At 38.6% G+C, this 23,683-nt stretch overlaps 1 protein-coding gene and 1 non-coding gene across 2 annotated transcripts; one reads left to right on the forward strand and one right to left on the reverse strand.

Moving 5' to 3' along the window:
• Smp_038080.1 (putative importin beta-1) lies at nucleotides 1-23,303 on the forward strand (the record flags this gene model as incomplete). The annotated part of the gene is made up of 15 exons (XM_018797457.1): nucleotides 1-52; nucleotides 100-341; nucleotides 376-576; nucleotides 609-685; nucleotides 721-796; nucleotides 832-981; nucleotides 2,637-3,059; nucleotides 5,478-5,727; nucleotides 6,793-7,154; nucleotides 7,723-8,070; nucleotides 15,467-15,610; nucleotides 16,896-16,992; nucleotides 17,096-17,219; nucleotides 21,026-21,267; nucleotides 23,168-23,303. 14 exons carry the CDS (start codon nucleotides 1-3, stop codon nucleotides 21,258-21,260), a joined length of 2,781 nt encoding a protein of 926 aa, XP_018652497.1. The 3' UTR covers nucleotides 21,261-21,267; nucleotides 23,168-23,303.
• Smp_tRNA_01817_Pseudo_TTG.1.1 lies at nucleotides 22,737-22,808 on the reverse strand. The gene has a single exon. It is a non-coding gene (tRNA).
• Nucleotides 23,304-23,683: the final 380 nt, after the last annotated feature.

Genomic DNA, 23,683 nt, shown 5'->3' on the forward strand with positions numbered 1-23,683 from the left:
ATGTCTCTGGACATTGGGTTGTTTTCCGTCTTGGAAAAAAGTCTTTCCCTAGGTAAGATTAGACGTATAATGGAAATTATCATTCTCTAAATCTCTTAGAAAAGTCAGAGCTCGAAGCAGCTCAGCACTTTCTCGAGGAAGCAGCCAAAGTAGACCTTTTTGGTTTGCTCAGACAGCTCAGTGATGTTTTGGTTAACGTTGAGTGCTCTCCTCCTGTACGTATGCAAGCTGGCATCCAGCTAAAAAATGCCCTGTACTCTAAAGACCCGGCGCTCAAAACACTTTATCAACAACGTTGGTTACAGGCTCCAGTGGAGTCGAGGGAGTATATAAAAAAAAACGTACGTCCTCACAATATTTATGTCCTCCCTCCAGTGTCTTGCCGCCTTAGGAACGGAGACCACGACACATAGTTCCGCTGCACAATGTGTGGCTTACATCGCATGTGCAGAAATTCCTGCCCTTCAGTGGCCAGATTTGATGGAGCGATTAGTGGAAAACGTTATCACACCAAACAAATCAGAGGCATGCAAGCGTTCAACATTAGAAGGAATAGGATATATTTGCCAAGATATAGTAAGACCAGTGTATTTGTATAGTTCCGACAGGATCCCTGTATTTTAGCTAGCCAGTCAAACGCTATTTTAACTGCTATAGTTTGCGGTATGAAAAAAGAAGAACCAAGGTATGCGGATTTTGGCTCCATAACTCTTGTTTCAGTGATAGCGTACGTCTAGCAGCGACAAATGCACTTCTGAATTCTTTGGAGTTTACAAAACACAATTTCGATGTTGATGTAATTTAATGCTTGATTATTTAATTTCATCTTAGAACGAGCGAAACTACATTATGCAAGTTGTTTGCGAGTCGACTCAGTCGCCGAATCCTCAAATTCGTGTTGCAGCTCTTCAGTGTTTAGTGAAAATAATGTCCCTTTACTATAGTTATATGGAGCCGTATATGAAACAAGCGTTATTTGCCGTAAGTTACTGTTTATAAGTGAACTAAGGACCATGCCCCATATTTCTGACTAATATTCGTCATAAAGACGAAGGTTGAATTCTTATGCAATCCGTATTCGTTTAATTACACCTAACTACAGTGTATGTAAGATTCAAACGCCTAAAGTCATAAACAAGTTTAATGGGATTGCATAAACAACAAAAGCAGTCTACTATCACCCACGTCCACTCACAAAGTTGACTATATCTTTTTCCGAAACAGGTCCTCAATAATAAGGATAGTCGGTTAGTGTACCTGTCTTAACCCTTGCAGCTTGTTTTCCAGTAAAAGTCCAGCTTTCCCTAAACTGCGCTTAGTGGTGTATGATGCATTTTGTGCTTATTGCTGTTTAACTTTCCAGACCAATTTGTATTTATATTCGGAGCATCGGTTTGTGTATTGCTTTGCATTTGTCATACCGATCCCACAAGTTTATAGGCTGTAGTTATGTTTACTTTGTACTCAGCTAGTTTCGTTTTTAATCAAGTTGTGTCCGCAAAGCAGTAATAATTCCCTTATTTGTGTGATTGTCTGTTAAATGTCTCATTGGTTTGTGCGATACAAAAAGTAGAACCAATTCATAAAAACGTATACAATAGTAAGAACTGGATATTTCCATGCTTGCCACTAGTTCAAGGAATATAGCAGATCAGCTTATCATCTGTTTCTATGCGCTCTTGTTGGCATATATTCTCTTGGCTTTGTTTTTCTATTACAAGTGTTCACGTAAGTTAAATTTACATATTCCATTAATAAGTTCCACCCATCGTTGATTTAGCAAACTCAGTCTCACGTACTTATCACTAAACTATGTTTTGTTAGGGCTAGTGATACTTCTTGGCTGCCCGAGCAAAAGTTTATCGAAGCTCAAATCTGCGACTTATTGGTTAGAAGTCAAAGGTCACAACCAATCAGTCACAATCCCGTTAGTTTTAAAATAATTATAAAGCTAGTGTTCAGCTCGTGTTTTATTATGGTTTATGTGTACTTTATGTTAACTGATAGACTTAATGATGATGAAGCTATTCTTTTAACGTAACAAAAGTAATTTAGTATTTCTATCTTTCGGAAGGGGAAATGTTAATCCTCGGTACATCAAAAATTGTGTTCGTAATCACTGTCTTCTGATGTTAGTATTTGCTATTTTCGTATACAGTATATCTCTCAAAGTAATATTTAAATTTAGGAATTATTCACGTTATAGACCGTTAATCAATCACCTAAATTTTCAACTCTCAAACACACTAAAATCTAAGTAGTGTTTTAAACTCCAACTCAGTTGCAGAGATTCGTTAAAGATTAAACACGTGAAGACTTATCTTGTGACTACTACTTAACGGGTTAGAACTTCACTATCTACTGCTGTTTAGTCAGCGTAATGTAGTTAGGTTCAAAGCCCTGGTGGTGCGTTTGAGCTCAGGATATGGTTGGATAACAAATTTGCTATAATTCTCTAGTTTCCTTAAACATGTTTATAGACCTAAGTGGTAGTTTTGTTATCGAGAACATACCGTTTTAGGTTAGTTTTAAACTTGGTTCCACATGTTTTAATTTCGAATTTATCTCACTTGATGCATCTACTTCCATAACAATCATCCCATCACCTTTTTCTAAAATGTTTTCAACATTGCTAGATCACGTTGGGGGCTATGAAAGATTCTGTACCGGAAGTCGCCCTTCAGGGAATCGAGTTCTGGTCTACAGTTTGTGATGAAGAAATCGACTTAGCTATTGACGTTGCCGAGTGCTTTGAGAAAGGTCAACCTCCAGCGGTTTCTAGCATGTTTTATGCCAAGGGAGCCTTGCAGTTTATCGTACCCATTTTGATGGAAATCCTTGCCCAGCAGGATGAATCAATGGATGATGACGAATGGAATCCAAGTAAAGCCTCTGGTGTGTGTTTAATGCTACTGGCACAGTGTTGCGAAGATCCGATTGTCAATCTTGTCATACCATTTGTCAAGGAGAATATCAAGAAACCCGACTGGCGCTACAGAGATGCTGCCGTCATGAGCTTTGGCAGTATTCTTGAAGGTCCAGATCCTGCAGCACTCAAGGTCCATTTTTTTTAACATAGTTTCTCAATTCAGATTGATTTACTTGAAATTTTTTAAAGCATCATTTACAGATCTTTTATATTTCAAGTCGACTGTAGTCATTACCTAGTTTAATTTGGTTGAGACTTGTAGCAAATCAATTTACCTTAGTTTGTACGTTGAAACCTTTAAAAATATACTTAAAAAAGTAAGTAATGATAAGTTTTTAACCTTTCAGCTCGCCACTATATATCATTAAACGACGGATTGCTTCATATTATAGCCTCAATGTACTGTTCTCATCCCCAGCAACAAACGCCAAAATAGGATAATTGAAAATTTAGCTTGTTCACTTGTTACGTTTCCGTATTCAACTTGTTATGCATAAAATTTAACTATTAAGATTTCACTAACCACTTTGTGTTCATGGTGTTGTTAAGTACTTTGAACTAGATGGTTCGATTGTGAAACTTTCGTTGTCATTCTAGACAACACCGGAAGTGTTTGCTTCAAGTGGAAATGAGCTTCTTAGTTATTCAATGAGTCTTAAATTAGTTTGTTTCGATGGCTTTAGTTGTGATTGGTTATTCTCGTGTGCTTTATTGACTTCAGGTGTCTATTTTGTTCGGGTGACCTTTAGCCAAGTTAATGCCTGACCCTTTTTCGAATGAGTTTTTAGATTAGGTTTGAATCGATATGTCCATCAATTGCTAATTCATCGGAATGTCATGGTTTCGAAAAACTCTGACACGATCCAGACTTTCGACTTTCTCCCAGTCAATTTCATCTCCATAGTTGTCTGTACCGATGGTTCGTGTTCGTGTTCGTGTATGAGTAGATGAAAAGAATGTCTACTTTATGCAGTGTTTTGTTCCCGGTTTTCAATTCATTTTGTAAATGTTATTGAAGTTATTTTTCGCTGTTGTATCTTTTGGTTTGTGTAAAAGAGTGGAATTATTGCATTGGTTAGTAAGCGATATTAAGTCCAAAGGGTTTTACATACGGAAGGATTATCCTTTTCCTAATTTCCAGGGTTGATTTTGTGATGGTGAGTCGTTATTTATTTAAACACATAAATATTGGCACAAGAAAGCACCAGATACATATGTGCCACACAAATCTCATTTGATTTGTGAGGGCTGTGATACTGCCTAGGTGCTCAAACCGAAGCAGGTGGTTTTCTTAGGGGGCTACACCTGAAGTCTTTGACCTAAAGGTCTAACCCACAAGGCAATGGAGCATCGTGAGGAGATACAGTCCCATGGTAGTCGGCGACCAACGGTTGATTCATACGCCATTTGTCCCCTCAAGATACTGGAGCCCATGTGCACCATTGATTTGGAATCAGGGTTTTCCAACTCCTCTAGATGGACCTTGCGTGTCAACCGACCTGGTTAAAGTGCCAGACATTCTCTATTCGTCCTCTCAATTTCGTACAGAATACCCCCGCCACGAGAATGCAGTAAGTAGGACTTTTCTGGCACAGGCTATATACGCGTGGCCATGTGAGAGCATTTCGAGAGGAAGAGCGGACTCTCCTCACTCTCTGCCGTACCAGGGCAATTGGGGGCAATGTCTTCAGTGAGTTGATATCTGGCAGCAAATCTGGTTGAACTCCGCTGGTTACTGCTTCTCACTAGAACTTCAGGAAATACCTCATAGAGCCAGTTACTAGTGATCATGTATAAGTTATATATATTGTATAAGTTCTCTATGAGATCATTTCAGTCAGATTGTCAGATTAATCACTGTGTTGTAGTAGTAACAGTAGTAGTAGTATTAGTAGCATGTGCACGATTGGTTTGGAATCAGGGTTTTCCAACTCCCCTAGGTGGACTTTCCGTGTCCACTAAGATGGTGAGTCGGGCCGCCAGACACTAATGAAGTTTCTAGGGTAAACAGGGAACGTAAACACGCTACAGCGTATCTCGTCTCTCTAAAAGTGTATAATGTAGTTCACCACGTAGCATATCTACTCTGGTATTGCGGTCTATTCTGTCGTCAGTGTATATTATGTGCTGCTCTGTTATGTGGATCCAGTAAATCCTCAAGTGTTCAGAACTTTGTATGAAATCTACGTCAGTCAATGGGTATTTATTTCTCCGTATTAATGAAAACAAACGTCAATCTTGTTAATGATTAGTCTCTATACATGTCATACTTTTGTTGGCTGTAGATATTTTTCATGTGTTCCTCTTTAAGAAACTCTTGTGATATCATAACTAACCATCAAGCCGTTCGATTATAAAATATCTCTTGATATTAACTGTTGTTAAGTGACTCGGCTTCTCATCAGAAAGTTGTAAGCTCAAATCCTTTTGGATTAGGAAATTGTGTGTCTTATGGCCGACATAAAAAAACATCCGTATTAAGAATGATTTACGTGTATTTTACTTCCTTGACAATAATTGATCAAGGACTTTCGATTTTTTTTGTTAGCCCCTGGTAGAGTCTGCTATGCCTGTAATAATCGAATTGTTGCGTGATGAGTCACCAGCTGTTCGCGATACAGTTGCATGGACTATCGGACGTGTTTGTGAAACTCTTCCAGAAGTTGCTCTACACGAAGCATATTTGGTTCCTTTGTTAACCGGATTAGTTGAAGGATTGTCCACTGAACCAAGAGTCGCCGCTAACGTTTGCTGGGCATTTTCTAGTCTGGCTGAAAGTGCTTATGATGCCGCCTCAGGTAGAAATTTTTCTATACTCTAATCAACTTAGTTTCAAATCATCCTCATGTAACAATGAGATGTAATAATATTCTAAATGTACTCACACAGTTTGTGACGTGAACGTAAGGCACAAAACCTCATTAATTGACTTTGGAATACTGCATGAGATATTTATTAAATTTTCAAATATCCAGATAAATTTAAATAAATAGGAATCTTACGGTTAGTTCTAGAGACGAAAGTTTTATGTTTCAATTATCGCGTATATGCTTATATTTCATTGTTTAAGGCCTTGCAGCTTTTGTCGGAAATGCTTCTCATGTTTTCATGAAAAATTAGAGTACACTGCTTTAAACCTGAACTCCTTGAATTGTTCGAATATCTGCTGTACTAAACTGGTGTGGGAACCTCAACTCACATATGTACCAGGCTCTGCGTTACATATGTCAAACTGACAAACATTATTCAATTAGTCGAAGTTCACCGAATACCAAGATTTCTCTGTATAATATCGAAATGCCCGCGCATTTTTTGTACAACCAATTTTCCAGTATTTTAGATCTCTTTATTGATTAACGGTCATCTATCCTCGATGTTTATTAATACTTCAAAAGCTATCAAGCTTTTAAATTTTTAACGCTGTTGGTCAACCTTGGAAACAGTAAGTAAGCGTAACCTTGTAGATCATTTGCTTAACTTCTGTCTTGCTAATTAAGGGAAAATTTTAAATCAGTGGTTTAAACACTGGTTCAGATCATCTTTGCTCGGTTTTCGTTGAGTCTTCAGATAGTAATACTAACCAAAACGCACAGATTAAATTGAAATCTCGTGCTACTGTCAGTTTCCTTAAAGTGACAATTCATTTTAGGTAACATTTTTGCGAATGACTTAATTTAATCCATCGAATACTTGTGAAACGTGTTACAGATAACGTCATTCTGTAATTAATAGTTAGTTGTCACTCATGTAGCCCAGCTTCCCGGGAAATATCAGTCCAATCAAACAGAATTTTCAAAACGCTTAATTAAACTAACAAGTTTTAAATATCTTTTCATATCTATCTCCTCATTTGGTTCTTTCAGAAAATTCCGGTCATAATGGGGAACCGAGGACCTATATACTATCTCAATACTTTAATGTGATCACAGAACGTCTACTAGCAACTTCTAGTCGACCAGATGGTGGACAGCATAATCTTCGCAATGCAGCGTACTCAGCCTTGATGGCGCTTATGCGGTCTGCTGCTCAAGATTGTTATTGTGAAGTACAACGTGTAACACTGATTGTTCTTGAACGGTTAGAGTCAATAATAGGTTTGGAAAATCAAATTGTTTCACATCAAGACAGAGCACAATTTAACGATCTACAGTCACTTTTATGCGGCACTTTACAATCTGTTTTGAGAAAGATAAGTAAAGAGGATGCACCTGCGATATCAGACAAAGTAAGTTTTCATTCATTGGTTCCAACAGTTCGCACGTTTTTTCTTTTGCTAAGTCATACATATATTACAGTCGAATATTTGAATTATTCTTCAGTTTTAGGTAAAGTAAGACAACCAGGATATGTATACCAGTATACCTAGAGGAATTTTACAAAGATCAAAGTGGTCGAAATAATAGTATCAGTGATATTAAAAGTAAACTACGCATACAAAGCACAGTTCTCAAGGTACTAACAAGCTAATATCTGAAAAAAAAGCAAAATAGTGAAAGGTCAGAATATACTGCAAGTTTTAGCATGGATACATTCGCATAAATGCGATCACTTTTGACCTGTAATTGTAGGGATTCTGGAAAGAAAGTATACGCCTCTCAGTCTCTGATATAAAAATATATGTGAAGTAGAGATTTCCCCATTTCAATATTACTTTTCGTATATTCACTTTTCTCTTGGACTAGCTTTTAATCCATATGACTATGAATTACTTGTGTTTGTGCTATGTTTTCTGATTCTTAGTCTTTACAAGTATAATAGCATCCTTTAATCCTGTCGAATTATTTTTTGTCAAGGTAATGTTAGCCCTCATGTCCATGTTCCGAACTACTACTACACCGGTTACTGAAGGCTCTGGCGACCAATCTGTAGTCAACGGCGAAACAGATAAGACTAAATTCAGTGATGGTGTGCAAGAAGATGCATTACTTGCAGTATCTGCGCTTGTTGAAGCTGTTGGAGAGTCGTTTGTCAAATATGTGAATGATTTCATGCCAATTTTGGTAATTTGTTTACGAAACCATAGAGAAACACAAGTTTGTATGAATGCAGTTGGACTGTTAGGAGATATGTGTCGCGTTTTGAACAAGAACTTACTCCCACACTGTGATGGTCTTATCACCATTATGATGGAAATTTTACAAGTACGTTATGATTTCCGTGAAATATAGAATAATCTAATCTTTTATTTTCTATAATGGATTTTCTATACGTACGATATTTATTTCTTTACAAAACATAATATCATATACTTCCTCCAATCCATGTGTTGGTTAACTTTCTTATTTATGAGAAAGGTTTTACGAACTTTGTAAGTGATGATAATCATAAGTCAAATGTTGATATCAGGTGGCTTTTCATGGATGCTTACTTTGACGATACATTTCATATCCATTTCTGTCTGAAGTCCTCTTCGCCGAATAAGATCATCTATTCTTTTTAGCACACATATGAAACCTCAAGTTCATCGTCTTTGTGATCGGGGGTGATCATCAAAAACTCAAAAACCAAGGTTTCTTGCTAGTTGATACTTGCTAATTGGGTCTTCAACCTATAGGAACAGAGATTCCAACCGACATCAACAAGTATCATAATTAGAAATGTTATCATTCAGCTACTGAAGTTACGACCAACCTCATGAAGAACTGAGCTGTTTACGCGGTCATTGGGAATTAACCAATGTTATGTTGTCTGACTTTAACTTCTGACCGAACGATCAATAACATTGGCGCTCTATTTATATCCTGCAGACACTACAGACACTGTAGTGAGCATTTAGAAGTGGTCGAGAAGTTCGTGTATTTGAGTAGCTGAGTAGATGATTGTCGAGACATGAGTGATCACCTCACTTATAGTAAAAGTCAGAGTGGCTTATGCCAATCTGGGTCATGTTTGGCGCCTTTATGATGTTGGTGTGGCTATATAACGTCGGATCTACAACGCGTCGGTGTGAACATGTCTAACTCTATATTTGTATAACCTGGCCTCCGAGGTGAGGACGTTAGGCGAATCTTTGTGTTTAATCATCATTGTGTCCGGAGGATTGCTAACATTCAGTGGCAACACCATGTTAGTGATGTTGAGGCTCGACAATGTGTGCTCGGGCACAGCGGGGATAATACAGGTTTTGTCACTATCTTGAAACACCGCCTTTAGTGGCTTGTACGTGTGTCACGAATAACATCCCAGCGACTTCCATATATCGGGCGTTCATTGCTGACTGTGGGACGGTGTGGAAGGAGCGGAGAGGTGGTCATTTTATGACATATGTTGTTCAAAAAAACAGGATAGTACTGGCACCTGTCTGTTCATCACAGCTCTCTGGTTGGAGTCCGAGAAACAGTATAACTCAGTGGCTTCAAACTTTATCCAACATAGCTCGGAACAGAAATCAGTTGTGTTTTTTTTACATTCTTCGTAAATGTAAAATAAACTTCTTTAACTGAAGGGATTTTAAATTGTCTCGTTTGTATCAACTGGACTGTTCCTTCTATTATAGATTGTTACTGTTAATTATTTTATTTATTGTTTTCTCACTATGGGATTGTGCAAATTGTTGAATTTCATTGAAATCATAAACCGCTCTACATTAGACTAATATTAAAAACCTGGAAGCAGTAGATGACCGTTTCATCCTAGTATATGCTCACTAGTGACTAGCTTCAAAAAAGGGGAGTTTCCGGAGTTTTAGCGAGAAGCCGTGACCAGTGTAGGTAGGTAAATAACGTAGGATGTAAGACAGTTACCAAAGTCAGTCACAACGTAGAACTTCGTACGTACGTACATCAGTTCGAGTTGCCATACCACATTAGCACAGAGATGCAGTTGTCGATTCAAATCCCATAGTGGTAGAAGTAGTAGGAGTATAATCAGAAATCCAAAAGATTAGGGGTTTCAAGAAATTATTGAAGGAGTATAGTACAGTGAAATAAATTTGGAAAGAGAAAAAGATAAAGACATGAGGAATTCAGAAGATTAGAATTTGGTAGAACACAAAGAGTGGATGCATCTTCGCCATTGCAAACGATTTTGAGCCATGTCATTCAAGGTCTCTAACCATCGGTTGCTGTCATCTCGCGAATCCCAACCAGGTAGTCTACACCTACCAACATGGCCCAGTCCACTTGTCAGTGACTTCATTGATTTGTGCCACGTTTTGGTCTGGCCACCCCTAGCTTTCTTCCAACCTACTCCTACACCATGAAACATTGCACGTCGGGGCAGTCGGTGGTCGGGCATACGTAACACATGTCCCAGCCATCTCAACTGATGAAGTTTCACTACTTCATCAATCGATTTGCCATCCCTACCTAGTACTCGTTTCCTAACAACTGCATTACTTACCCGGTGGTCCCAGGATATACGAGCAATGCTTCGAAGACACCTATGATCGAACACTAGTAGCCTACGAATATCCTCTACTCTTATTGGCCATGTTTCACTGCCATAGAGTAGGACGGAGCGAACTGCTGCACAGTAAACCCGTCCTTTGGTTGCTAGACGGATATCTCGCCTACGCCATAAATGACGCAAGTTGGCGAAAGCTAGACGAGCCTTCTGTATCCGTGCTGAGATTTCGTCACATACCAGACCACAAGGGCTGATGAGACTTCCAAGATAAGTGAAGTGGTCTACACGCTCAACTACTTCACTCCCTATCATTAGTTCAGGTGTCGCTGCAACCCAATCCTGAAGTAACATTTTGCACTTCGAGGGAGAGAATCGCATTCCGAACATGCCTGCATAGTTGCTTATAGTGGTCAGAAGACTCTGCATGTTGTCAGCGTCTTCACCGAGTAAAACTATGTCGTCGGCGTATTCTAAGTCGACAAGTGAGTCTCCTGGTAAAAGTTCAACTCCTGGAGGTTTAGCTGATGAAAGTGCTATCTCTAAAAGTAAGTCAATGACAAAGTTAAACAAGAATGGGGAGAGTGGACAGCCCTGACGAACGCCACTTGTGGTAATCAGTTCTGATGACAGTTCGCCATAGGCTCTAACTCGACCAGTTGTGCTCGAGTAGAGAGCCTTTATGAGGTTAATGTACTTCTTTGGTACTCCTTTCAGTGACAAACATTGCCATAGAACCTCACGATCAACAGAGTCAAATGCCGCCTTAAGGTCAAGAAATACTACTATTGTGGGACGTCTGAATTTGTGTCTATGTTCTAGGACCTGACGTAGGGTGAATATCTGGTCTATGCAACCACGTCCAGGTCGAAAACCAGCTTGGTTTTCTCTAGTCTGCTCTTCACGAGCTTTGGTTAGGCGACCTAGTATTATTGAAGCTAATATTTTAGACACTATATTAGTCAAACTGATCCCTCTGTGATTGTCACAAGAGGACTTTTGTCCTTTCTTATAAACTGGCACAATCAGTGATTGGGACCAGTCAGATGGAATTACGTCCAGTTCCCAGATTCTACCTAAGACCTCAGTCAATCTCACTGCTAGTACTGGACCACCATCCTTAAAAATCTCAGGGGTCAACCTGTCAGGGCCTGCTGCTCTCCCTCGCTTCAGATTTCCTATAGCTTTTTCAACCTCACAGAGGGTTGGAGGACTTACATCAATTTGCCATTCAGGACGACTGGGGATCGTGGGTAATTGAAGTGTGGCTGAAGGCCAGTTGAACTGATCCCTAAAGTGTTCTGCCCATCGATCCAACCTCCTGGATTGAGAATGAATTATATGCCCATCTTTATCTGAGATGGTTTCACTGATATTCGGGTTCCTAATACCGGTTTCTTTAACGAGTCTGAATAGCTGCCTACTGTTACCTATTGCCGCTGCCTTTTCCATCTCTCTTGCTTTCGCTACCCACCACTGTTCACGATCATTACGTAGACTTCTTATAAGCCTGCGCTTAAGTTGACTCCGCTCTTCGTTATGCTCAGAGCCAGGTGGGATGAGTTTACGAGCATCTATCAGTGCGGTAGATGCTGCCGAGATCCATTGTTTCTCCCTAACGTTATGGTTTACCTTATTAGCGGATATCACTGCTGATTCCACAGCTTTTCGGATGTCATTCCACGCTGCCTCGGGGTGGACACAACTTACATGGCTGCCTAACTGTTTTTCTAGTTGTTCCTGAAATATATTCTTAGCTTGCCTACCATTAAGTAGAACCCTTAGAGGCTTCCCTGCAGTGTCTTTCCTACGTCCAGTAAGACGCAGACAAATACGTGCTCGCACTAGAGCATGATCTGAATCTAAGCATGTGCCCCAGAATGAGCGACAGTCTTCTATCGAGCCCCTCCATCGGTGGCTGATAGCGATGTGATCTAATTGGGTCCAACGTTGGGACGAATTCGGGGGTCGCCAGGTCAAAAGATGTTTTTCCTTATGCTTAAAGTTAGTATTTGCAAGAAATAGGCGGTTATCTGAGCATAGCTGCAACAGACGGTCGCCATTATCTGTTCTTTTCGCCATGACACCATAAGATCCACCCAGGTGTCCTTCCCTTTCACTTAGTTTACCTACTTGAGCATTAAAGTCACCTGCTACTATTACTACATCAGAACGCCTAGCTTCTCGGAGAAGGTCAGAAAGTTTCCTGTAGAACTCATCTTTTATATCGTCTGAGCTGCAGTCAGTGGGAGAGTAGGCAGAGACGACGAAGAGGCAACGACGAATTTCCCTATCTTTCCGAGTCCTTACTGATCCGTTTAGTCGAACAGCGCATAGACGACTGTCTACTGGGATCCAGTCTAAAAGAGCTAGTTCTGCCCTAGGACTTAATGCTATACCTACTCCAGCGAGGCCACGGGAAGCAGCGTCAGGGCTTCCAGATACACGGAGCGTGTATCGAGATGAAACTTTATTTTGATTAGGTGCGGTCAAATGAATGACACTACTCGGATCTTGTATGCGCGTTTCGGAGACGCAGCACACATCGATGGTGTAAGATTCTAGAGTTCTAGCTAAGGAAGCCTGTTGTCCTATTTGGCACAATGTTCGGACATTAAAAGTTCCTATATGTAGTTTAGAGCGTGGTTTCAAGAGACCAGGAATAACGTTCTGTGTACTCGAATCGTTTGCCCTAGCGGTGCGACGCGATAAAAGGACGTGGGAAGGGTTAGTCGAGGAGATAACAGAGTTATTAGGTGTAGGAAGGATTTGAAAGCGACCAACTTGGTCTTGTGTGCAGTTAAGGGTATGAGGGCTAGTATCACTTCCCGGCTGCCCACACCGTGGAAGGGTATTTCTTGAGGGACCTGAAAAAGAAGTTGGATTAGTGTTGGTCTTAACGACCTGGGAGCGTGACCGCAGTGCCCAAGGGACATCTGCTTGAGGCCGGTCACGCACGGCCTTTTTGTGGGGGATTTTTGACGTGTTAGCTCCGTTCTTCAAAAGTCCTTACCGCCGGAGACGGAAATCCGTGGGATAAGGCGAGGTGTGCATTTTTAGGGTCGACCTTTTCTAACCCCACCCCTCCTTGTGGGAAGGCAGCATCGCTGTCATGCTGGTTGTCTGAAGGAAACACCTTACTGCTTTCACACCTCTGTACAGTCAGCAGTACGACTTCGCCTTCGGACCTTGGGATTGCTGCTTTTAGTCTCACCGCTCTTCAACCGACCTGTCTGGCATGGTAGGACCTTGAGGAACGATTGTTCCAGCCAGCATAGCTCGATTGGATCATCACGATAGGCAAGCCCGACCACCACGTCAAGGTAGCAGCAACGGTCGGGACAGTTACCAAAGACAATTAAAGATGAACGCACGACATCGTTGATTGATTGAGGTGAAGCGTTTGCGCGCGAAAACAAAGGTCCTGGATTCGAGTTTCGCGTGCCGTATCGTTGATGCATATTGATGAGGAGTCCCATACTAAAACGAAACGGCCCTCCAGTGCTTACAGTTTATTATTTTGTCTTTATTCTCTGTAAGCGTACTACCTTTGTTAGCCATATTATAAGGCGCATCTTTTAGTGACATTTACCTTATTTTATGTACTTAAAATCTTTTGTTATTGCTACTATAGGGTCATATGATAACCTCTCAAACCAATCTGACGTATATAAGTTTCATAATAATAATAATGAGCTCCTGTTACGCATGTATGCTAAGTGATTTTAATAATGAATTAATTTAATTGCCCTGACTATTGTTCTTGTCACGTATCGCTGCTTCTCACTTTACAATAAGTTTAAATCATTAGATTCAAGTATGTACTGTACCGTATTTGTTCACGGCGATTTTCAATTAATACTAATAGTAATTACTATTACTAAATATTGACAAGTTTCTAAACAGTTCAATTTACATTCACTTAGTATTGTTTGTTTGAATCTTCCCATTAATGTTTAGAACTGCAACTTGCTTACTTACGCCTGTTACACCTAATGGGGTATAGGCTGACGACCAGCATTCTCCAACCCACTCTGTCCTGGGCCATCTTTTCTAGTTCTATCCAGCTTTTGTTCATTCTTCTCATGTCTGTCTCTATTTCTCGGCGTAATGCGTTCTTTTGTCTTCCTCTTTTCCTTTGGCCTTGAGGATTCCATGTGAGGGCTTGTCTTGTGACGCGATTGGGTGATTTCCTCAAAGTGTGCCCTATCCACTTCCAGCGCTTCTTCCGCTGGAGTCTGGTTTGTTGTCTCCCACAGTAACTTGTTTCTGATAGTGTCTGACCAACGGATCCGAAGTATCTTGCGTAGACAGCTGTTAATAAACACTTGTATCTTCTGGATGATGGCTTTCGTAGTTCTCCAGGTTTCCGCCTCATACAGTAGAACTGTTTTGACATTTGTATTGAAAATTCTGATCTTGGTGTTGGTTGACAGTTGTTTTGAGTTCCGGATGTTCTTCAGTTGAAAATATGCTGCTCTTGCTTTGCCGATCCTCGCCCCCACATCTGCATCTGATCTGTCAGGATGGCCGAGTGGTTAAGGCGTTAGACTTGAAATCCAATGAGGTTTCCCCGCATAGGACTGCAACTGATCAGTCTCTAATTGGCATATGTGCATACTGTGGCGGATTGCCTCGATATCGCTTTATTTCACAAGCATTGTAAGCAAGGATGGACCCAGTAGCTGAGTGGATAACGCGATGGTGTTTAAAGCGAAAGGTACTACTGGGTTGGAGTCCCAGAGTGAACATAAACTCTGAGATGCAGGTACATCCAGCTGACAAGTCCCAAGTAGGACGAAACGCGCGTCCTGGATTCCAATGCTAGCCACTACTATCCATCTTTGCTTACAGTTTAACATTATTCATTTATGATATTATCTCCGGTATTAAGTACTTGGAAACAATGCTGTTTGATTGTTGAATATAGTTTCCATATAAACTAAAACCATTTGTGTTTGCTGATAAGATACCTTTTTTTTTTACTAAAAAAACGACTGTCGATGTAATTTTCATAAATATGACGTTATTCGGTTGACAATCAAATGATCCAAAATAGTTTCAATTCTCATGATTTGTTTAATAGTTAACGTTTCACTTACGTTTCCTTATATATATATATATATATATATATATATATATATATATATATATATATATATATAATACTTATATTGTATATCTTTATTGTAGGATATAAATGCGCACAAATCTCTTCGTCCTGCTATTTTATCTACTTTTGGTGATCTATCTTTAGCTTTGGGTTCAGAGTTTTGGAAATATCTTCCTATTGTCTTAGAAACATTAAGTCAAGCTACACAAGCTGAAGTTAATTTAGTATGTTCTATTTGAAAGTTTGTATACTTAACTTTTTTATTATGAAATAGTTTTTATGATACGTCTTGTTGATTGAACGCTATACTCGGATCATAAACTAGTTTCGTAACCTCCAAGCTAAAACTACACAGAGACTTGAACACGAGAACAAAGGCACAAAATATGCGGGAAGCACTTTACTCCAAAGGTTCCCTTATGTACAGAGAATATAGTGTTTTTATAATATTTTAGAAGTCCTTGGGTTTTCCTGAAAATTCTAGAATATCACCAAACATAGTAACAGCATAGTAATCAGCCAATCAGAAACTCTACACGTGACTTTTCATTTTCGTGATGTTTCTGGCAAAACTTTTAGTCAAATGCTGATTGAATAAAATGCTTTTTAATGTATCCTGAGCTTGTCATGTCTATTGAGAGAAATTTGCAGGATCATCCCAACAATATATTCTGTAGTTGTCTCCTTATTGTATTCTAAAAGCATATATCATTAGTTAATACCACAGATTTTGTGGTTATAAGACATTCAATTGTTAGATCGTAAATGTGAACTGCATTTTGCTTACTTTCAGTCAGTCAGTGTGTTAATATCGTTGGTTAATACAATATCTCAAAGGTCAATATAGATTCTTATACCTTGTGCAAGGTGTTATGATTGTGATTCAGTTATGACTATATATATGTGTTTTGGGGATTTTATTTAAATAATCCGACAAGAAATTGCATGCAATGGCGAAGGTGCATCCCTTCTTTGAGTTCTCCCAAATTCTAATCCTCTGAATTCTTCATGTCTCTATATTTTTCTCTTTCCAAAATTTATTTCACTGGATTATACCCCTTCAATAACATCTTCAAACCCTAATCTTTCCGATTACTGCTTATATTCTTACTACTACTACCACTATGGGATTTGAATGGACAACTTCATCTCTGTGCTTATGTGGTTTGGCAACTCGAACTGATGTACGTACGTACGAAGTTCTATGTTGTGACTGACTGTAGTAATGTAATCGTATATTTATGATATCACAAGGAGTAGAAAACTAATTTTTTGACGTTTCACAAGCTCTTGTAAGTCGCTTCTCTGGAGAATACTGACGTTATATTATTATAAATAATCAACCCGATACTCAATTTGTTTAAAATCATCAGGATGTAACGTTGGCTATATTGCTTACAATCTCATTATTGTACGTTTTAACGTTGACTTGTGTATGTATGCATGAATATTTTCATTTACATCATATGTTCGTTACTTCTCAATGAATTGTACATTTTACTACTTTAGGAGGATCCTGATATGGTTGAATATCTCAATTCGTTGCGTACTAGTTGCTTAGAGGCTTATACTGGTATTATCCAAGGTCTTAAGGGAGATGGACCACGTAAGTTGTTTACACATGATGCTAAAATGTTTCCAGAAAATTTTTTTTGGGGGATAGTAGATGATATTTCTTTAATGGGTTTTTAATTTATCTCTCATTTTAGAATCTACCGCAGCTTTGGAGTTTGTTGCTGGTCATGTATCTCACATATTGTCATTTATCCAACATATTGGAGCAGATTCAATCACAACTGAAGATCTTATATCTGCTTCATGTGGACTGATCGGGTGAGTCAACTTTATTGTACATTACACGATGTGCATAGGTAAGGGCTGTCGTTTTCACAATGTAGTTCAAATATTATCACCTATAAGATTCCGAAGAGTTGTGTCTTTTTGACACGTGAACTTATTTATTTGACCATATAACATAATTTAGTGAATGGGATTTTTTTAGACTGTTACACTTTAATTCATAACTATTTATGAATGACAAACCTATGACCTCATGTACATTATCCTGGATGCAATTAGTTAGTACCTTATGTCACCTATGAAAAGAAGTCCGAACAGCAGAAAATAAGCTTTATTAAAAGAACAAATTCCTTAAAGTAGTAGCTGTTCTTATTGCCAAAGCTTGAAAAAAAGCTGATTAAACTGAATACTTTTTATTTCACCAAGACTAGTTACAAACCTTAGATCTTATCTATCCAAGAAACATTTAGAGACCAATTCCTGAAAATTCAGTCTACGAGAGTGTTATTTCCAGCAATAGGTCTATAATGAAGTTAAACAAAAATGGGGATAGTGGACAACCTTGTCGGACACCACTTGAGGTTGTAAAATCAGATGACAGTTCGCCATAAGCTCTCACTCGACTGGTAGTGTTTGAGTAAGGAGCCTTCACAAGGTTTATGTACTTCTCAGGTACACCTTTCAATGACAGACACTGCCACAGAACCTCTCGGTCTACAGAGTCAAATGCTGCTTTTAAGTCAAGAAAAACTATCATTGTCGGACGCCGATAAGCATGTCTGTGCTCTAAAACTTGACGAATGGTGAATATGCGGTCGATGCAACCACGACCAGGTCTGAAGCCAGCCTGATTTTCTCGTGTTTACAGCTCACGAGTCTTAGTTAGGCGCCCGATAATTATTGAGGCTAATATTTAATGGTATGTTGGTCAGACGAGCTATGCATATATGTGCCTGGTCCTACGTTGTAGCTGAGTGACTGACTGAGAATATGTTTTCATTGCATTGCGTTAAACTGATACTGCCAATCTAATAATATAGCTCATTATGTCGTTACAATATTATCCATTGTTGGATTTTTACATCTGTCTCTGAAATACAGTGTTCGTTTTTTCAAAATACGTTTTATACTTACATGCTCTATATCCTATACTTATTTAATCATACCATACAAAACAGATACACAATTGTGATTACTTTGTTTAGGTATACAATAAAGAAATATAGTATCTAACGTATTTCATGGCAATTAGGGAAGCTGTATTATCGGTTCAAGACGTACAACAGACAGTCGTTTGGGTGTCGCCTGTTTGTGGTCTGTATGCGCACCCATTAAAGTTTCTACTTACCTTTGAAAAGCTAAACGATCAAACATAGTAGTTATAACACATTATACTCAATTGGGTAGTTTAAACCAAAATCAAAGACTCATAGGTAGGCCTTACAGTATCCCAGATCAGTAAACAGATAACGGTGACTCAGTCAGTCAGCTACAACGTAGGACCAGGAACATATATGCATCGGTCCAAGTTGCCATACCTCATTATCACAACAAGATGAACACCGAATTCATAGAAGTAGTTCATTTAATGGTGATAATATATAAAAGAAAGATTGTATATAAGGATATAGCACAGGAAGGCAAATATGAAGCTATTTTAAGGGAAGACAGAGAGTGTACACACCTACACCATCGTGATCTATTCTGAGCCATGTCACATAGTCTCCAACCATTGGTTACTATATTCATGTGGACCACAACCAAGTAGTCTGCAACTACCAGCATGGCTTAGACTAGAGGTTAGTGACTTCAAGCTCTGATGCCATGTTTTGGTTTGGCCGCCCCCAACTCTTTTCCAATCATCCCCAATATTGGTCAGCATAGCGCATCGTGATAATCGGTGTTCAGACATACATAACACGTGGCCCAACCATCTCAGCCGATGAATATTCACAAGCTCATCAACTGATTTACCATATTTCCCTAATACCTTGTGTCTAGCCTCACTATTACTTACCCGGTGATCCCAGCAGATGCGAGCAATATTTCTAAGACATCTGTGGTCAAATACTAGTAACTTACGAGTATCTTCTATTCTTAATGACCACGTTTCTCAGCTGTGCAGTATACTCGTCCCTTGATTGATAGACGGATATCTCGTCTTCGCCATAGATGACGTAAGTTGTTAAAAGCCAAACAATCTCTTTCAATTCATGCCGAGATTTCGTTAGATACCAACCCATTAGGGCTGATCAGACTTCCAAGATGAGTGAAGTTGTTGACGTGTTCAACTACTTCACTTCCTATCCTTAGTTCAGGTGTTGATACAGGCCAGTCCTGGAGCAAAAATCTACATTTAGAGACTGAGAAACACACCCCAAACATCCTGGCATTGTTACTTAGTGCTACCAAAAAACTACATTTTATCAGCGTCTTCACCAAACAGGACTATGTCACCTGCGTATTCTAAGTCGATAGATCAATGCCTAAAAATTCAATCGACGATAGTGTTATTTCCAGCAATAGGTCTATAATGAAGTTAAACAAAAATGGGGATAGTGGACAACCTTGTCGGACACCACTTGAGGTTGTAAAATCAGATGACAGTTCGCCATAAGCTCTCACTCGACTGGTAGTGTTTGAGTAAGGAGCCTTCACAAGGTTTATGTACTTCTGAGGTAAATCTTTCAATGACGCAGAAAAAACACGACAGGAAGACCCCTCGGAGTCCAGCTTAACGATGAAAAAGTCCATTATATTTCAGAAACAATTAGAAAAGTATCCAGTCAATCAAAAATTTCAATGTTCATCTCAATGTAGGTTGGTGTGATATTCAGACAGCTGTAATATTTACTAGTAACGTCAGTAAATTTCGTTGATTTTTACTCAAGTGGTATTTATTTATTTTATTTATATAAACACATAAATATTGGTACAAAGGGGCGCCGCACAAATCCCATTCGATTTGTGTGAGGGCTGTGATACTGCCCAGGTGCCCAAACTGAAGCAGTGGTAGACGCTGAGAGTCATCCTATCAGGCCTTAAACGCAATGATAAACTAACATGTTATCCTTCTAATAAACAACGTTTTGTACGTTCTCATAAGCCTAATTGTTTTTTTGTTTAGTCTTCTATAGTGTCAAAGTTCACTAACTTATTGTTTTCAAGCTTGTGGCATATTAAGATCTCTTATGTATATATTCATATAATGAGTACTTCATTTTGTTACCAGATTTTAATCTTTCAATCATGAATATGATTTTATTCTTCTACTATAAATGTGGTATGGCAACTCGAACTGATGTACGTACGTACGAAGTTCTACGTTGTGACTGACTGACTTCTACTATAAATCCACATAAGCTAGATCTCTGAAAGCACATATCCTTCTATTTTATTATAATAAAGTCTATTTGTCTTAAATAATTTTCAATAGATAATGGACCAATTAGAATGTTATTATTAAGTAGTATGAAATCATTCAAATATCTTTTAGTCTCTCATTCACTGAATTCACTAAATAAAAAGCTGAACTCTACAGGTAAGTAAGCAGTATAACATATAACATAAAACAATATATATGGAGAAGCATAGACTTTACTAATAATCTGCTGAGGAGTTCCACAATAGGACGAAACGGCCGTCCAGTGTTTCTAGGTTTTCCATGGTGATCTAGCTTCAATTGACTCATGATTTCAACTATGAAATAACTAAATTCTCCACAAAACCCCATTTTATCTTATAATGATCATTATATTAGGAATGATTATCATTTCGGGTAATTCTCTAATGCTTATTTTCATTTCAATTCATGTTATATATGTTATTCATTTCTTTAGTGATCTTGTATCGGCTTATGGTAGTAGTATTTTATCACTTGTGGAAGTTGATGGAATTGCTTCTGTTTTACAAAGAGGCAGACGTGCTAAAGCATCACGAACTAAAAATTTAGCAGTTTGGGCTACAAAAGAAATTCGAAAATTAAAAAATACAACTAATTCAACGGCTTCTTCTGTTTCTAATTCGAGTTTACCACATACAGCTACAACTATTCAAGCGTCACCTTCAGGATAAAAAAAATGTAAATATTTTATTTTCAAATGAGAAGTGTTTAGTAATTCATATTTGGTTTCTCGTTAATTAACCTTTTTTTTCATATAACCTTTCTGTTTTATTTGTCACTATCGTCCCCCCCCCAAACAATCGTTCTTTATTTCTTTAATTAAACACATAAATATTGATACAAAGGGGCACCAGATATATATGCGCCACACAGATCTCATTTGATTTGTGTGAGGGCTGTGATACTGTCTGGGTGCCCAAGCCAAAACAGGGGGTTCTCTTAGGGGGCCACACCCAGAGCCTTTCACCTAAAGATCTGATCCACAAGGCAGTGGAGCATCGTGAGGAGATGCAGTCCGATGGTAGCCGGTGACTAACGATTGATTCATACGCCATTTGTTCCTTCAGGATACTGGAGCCAGCCCATGTGCACGATTGGTTTGGAATCAGGGTTTTCCAACTCCCCTAGGTGGAAAACTCCGTGTCCACCAACCCGGCTAAGGCGCCGGACGTTCGCTTTTCGTCTTCCCAATTTCGTAAACAACACCTGTGACACGAGAAGTCAGTGAGTAGAACTTCCCTAGTAGAGGCTATATACGTGTGGCCATGTGAGAGTATTTCGAGAAGGAGAGCGGACTCTCCTCACTCTCGGCCATACCAGAGCATTTGGGGGCATCGTTCTTTACATAATCTAGTTTATTCGTGCCATCAATATGTTCAATTGTGTTTAATAAAGTTTTAAAGAAATCTCTTACTCTCTCTCTGCCATATACAACAGTGATTAAAAACTAAGAAATTACAATCCCTATAATCAGTTATATCAAAGTACGGATGTAATCTATATTTTACTATAAAATCTTGAAATCATTATTGTTTATTCTTCTGGAATGAGTAAATCCTGTAACAGCTAAAATATATTCTACTCAAATGAAACCATTTTCTGATGCTCGGATCGATATCTTGTTAATTTGTACTGTTAACGTTCGTTTTGATCAAGACAAATTAGCATACGATGAATAGTTCGATCATCTTTTAGTTAGTATCAGCCGAATTGTGACTGGATGTTACGTAAAGCCATCCCTAACCACCAATAGCTTGGGATTCCAGAGTGTTATTCATCTTTTGACAAATGATCAATGGTTATTAGTAAATAATTAAACCACCCAATCCAGCTCGATATTTTGGCTTAGTATTCTTTCGGTTATTGTTTCTGTGCTTGTATATATTGGACTTGATTATGTATACCACGATTACTATGAGATTCAGTAACAACACAACCACAAGCAGTTGAATTGAAGAAACGAAAAAAAGTATATATGCCGTCAATCCAAATGTTAAAGTAGTATATATGTGTTATTATTTATGAGAGGGACAAAATATGACCTTGTAAGCACAGATGGATAGTGGCTAGCAGTGGAATCCAGTTTGACGCGCGTTCCGTCCTATTTAGAACTCGTCAACTGGATGTACCTGTATCTCAGAGTTGATGTTCACTCTGGGACTCGAACCCAGTACCTTTCGCTTCAAACGCTATCGCGTTATCCACTCAGCTACTAAGTCCTGATATCCACTTGCTTGTGCGATGGGGTAAAGTTTAAATTCACTTAGTATTACTTGTTTGAATCTTTCCATTGATGTTTTCAGGACTGCAACTGGTCAGTCTCTTAACATCAACAAGAAAATTCAAACAAGTAATACTAAGTGAATTTAAAATATGACCTTGTTTTTGAATTAATTAGCTAAATAACTGATTTCGAGTGATCTCCATCAGTTGTAGATTTAAAACAAATCATTTTACAAGTCAAAACTGGTCACATTCTTGTAGTATAAGGTGTATTTGTCAAGATTTATGATAATATGAACGCTTGTTTGCTTAATTAGATGTTTTTAATATTTGATTTGTTTTAATTAAATTTCAGGTTCAGTTCAAATGACCCTCTATTTCCAATGAACAGCTTATCCTTATGATTTGTACATTCTACGAAAATTAAGAAAAAAAACAACACTACCTTTTAATTGTCTTTTCCTTAATTAATATGCTTCTTCCTGTCACAAATGCACACACACATATATATATACATTACAAAGAGTTTCCCTAATTCTGTCTTTTATAATCAAATATATACATATTATAATAGATTTTGTTGTATTTAGTCGAACTATTCGATGTAACAGTTAGCGAATGATTGACCAACAGTTTCGGCGGGACTAAACTTTATGGACGAGCCAATCAGAAGCTTTCGCGGGTTTTCAAGCTCACGGCGCTAAGTTCGGTGCGTGATACTTACGTACGATCGGTTTACAGCGGATTTTAGAGGAGACGTGATAATTCAGCGTTTACAAGAGAAGGGATTATTAAGAAATTTCTATACCTGTGACTGTTGTGGTACTCAAATGACTTTTTTCGCTCGATCACGATTAAGGTTAAGACCCTA

The sequence above is a fragment of the Schistosoma mansoni genome, chromosome 4 (genome assembly GCF_000237925.1).
Source record: "Schistosoma mansoni strain Puerto Rico chromosome 4, complete genome".
Lineage (NCBI taxonomy): Eukaryota > Metazoa > Platyhelminthes > Trematoda > Strigeidida > Schistosomatidae > Schistosoma > Schistosoma mansoni.